Raw genomic sequence first — 1,534 nt, 5'->3', positions numbered from 1 at the left:
TGGAGCTAGGCTAGGGTTGCGCAGCTATGAACAGGAGCGAGTTCGCGCTGCGCTAGGCTCAGACGGCGTGTTCGCGCTGCGCTAGGCTCAGTACGGCGAGTTCGCGCTCTGCACCGCTACTCTCCGCTAGCGGCAGGCTCTCTTGGCTCTTGCGGAGAATTTATGTATGTAAAAGAGGAATGCAGAAGATTGGACAGTGGAGGGACGCGGCCAGAAAGAGGGCGGGCGCCGAGTTTCGAAAGCCGGCGCTTTCGCGCGTTCGAAGGGGCTTTGTCGCGGAATTTGTGCAAAATGGACAAAATTTGCGCGCGAAAGCCGAGATGGCACCGCAGGCGGCGTGTGTGCACGAGGGCGGCGGCGTCGAGCGCCGAGCAGCACACCACGAGCGCGAGCGGCAGCGCCGACAACGGGAGGCGGCGGGCGGCTCGACCGAGCCGGCGGCGGAGGAGGCGACGGACGTCGAGGCGGTGAGCGCCGCGGACGTCCTGGCCGGCGTGGAGGAGAGCGGCCCGAACTACGCCCTTCCGACGGCGAGGGAGGGCCAGAGGGAGCGGCGGGAGCGGCTGCGGGTGGACGAGACGGCGAAGCAGGCGGGGCACACCATCGTGGAGACGGGAACGCACGTCGAGATCCTGGGTGAGCAAGGCTTGTGGTGGCCGGCCACCATCGCGGGGCGGGAGGAGGACGTGGACGGCCGGCTCGTGCACGAGGTCGAATACGACGGCTACCAGGGCGAGCAGTACTGGCACATGCTTGACGACGAGCAGTGGCGGCGCGCGACCGCGATGCCGACGCCAGCCAACGGCACGAATGCGGCGGCCTCCACCGAGGGCGAGGAGAGCGGCGGCGAGGAGGGCGGCGGCGAGGAGAGCGGCGGCGAGGAGGACGCAGTCGCCACGGGGACGCGAGCGGGCGCGCATCGCCGCGCGGCGGCCGCGCAGCATAGCGAACTGGCCGACCTGCTCGATGCGGCAGCAGGAGGCCATGCGGGCGGACGATCAGCCTTTGCTGAGGCCGCACGGGCCGAGCCTGTCGCGGCAACTGGTGAACGTGAGACGCCGGCTGCGCGACTTTCTCGCCCAGCAGGCGAAGAAGGGCAAGGTCCCCATGATCCCGACGCGATGTGTGGAAGACTGGAAGACGGCTAGCATTCACCGTGACTCTTGCCGTGGATGGTTAGTGACCGCAATACTACGCCGTGAGCTGAGCTTCACCAGCCGTTTCTCTTCCTTCCCTTGCCTTCTCTTGCCGTCCGTTCTCTGTCTGCATTCCACTGCATGCGGCATCACAAGCGTCTTCTGCCGGGCGCGCATCTGAACTCGTACCAGGTAGGCCATCGCTTTGCTGAAAGATCAGGCGCCTGAATGGCGACAGTTGAGCGTCTCCTACTTATGGATTGCGCTCGAGGTATGAGGAGCAAGAGCGCGCCGCAGGCGAAGCGATTTTTTGGCGGCAGGGCTGTTCCAGTTTATCTTGTGATCACGCGCGAGCCTGTGAATAGGCCCCGGAGGCCTCAACCCTCAACTAAAGGGTT

The 1,534-nt window shown here is 65.8% G+C and overlaps 1 protein-coding gene across 1 annotated transcript; it reads left to right on the top strand.

The window, feature by feature from the left end:
- Positions 1–265: 265 nt before the first annotated feature.
- EMIHUDRAFT_372975 (hypothetical protein) lies at positions 266–885 on the top strand (the record flags this gene model as incomplete). Its single annotated transcript, XM_005791484.1, has 1 exon — positions 266–885. A coding segment is annotated over exon 1 (528 nt), but the record flags the coding sequence as incomplete, so codon positions are not given.
- Positions 886–1,534: the final 649 nt, after the last annotated feature.

The sequence above is a fragment of the Emiliania huxleyi genome (assembly GCF_000372725.1).
Source record: "Emiliania huxleyi CCMP1516 unplaced genomic scaffold EMIHUscaffold_1123, whole genome shotgun sequence".
NCBI classification, from domain to species: domain Eukaryota; phylum Haptophyta; order Isochrysidales; family Noelaerhabdaceae; genus Emiliania; species Emiliania huxleyi.
The sequence above is the reverse complement of the archived record's forward strand: the minus strand, read 5'-3'. Positions and strand labels throughout refer to the sequence as shown.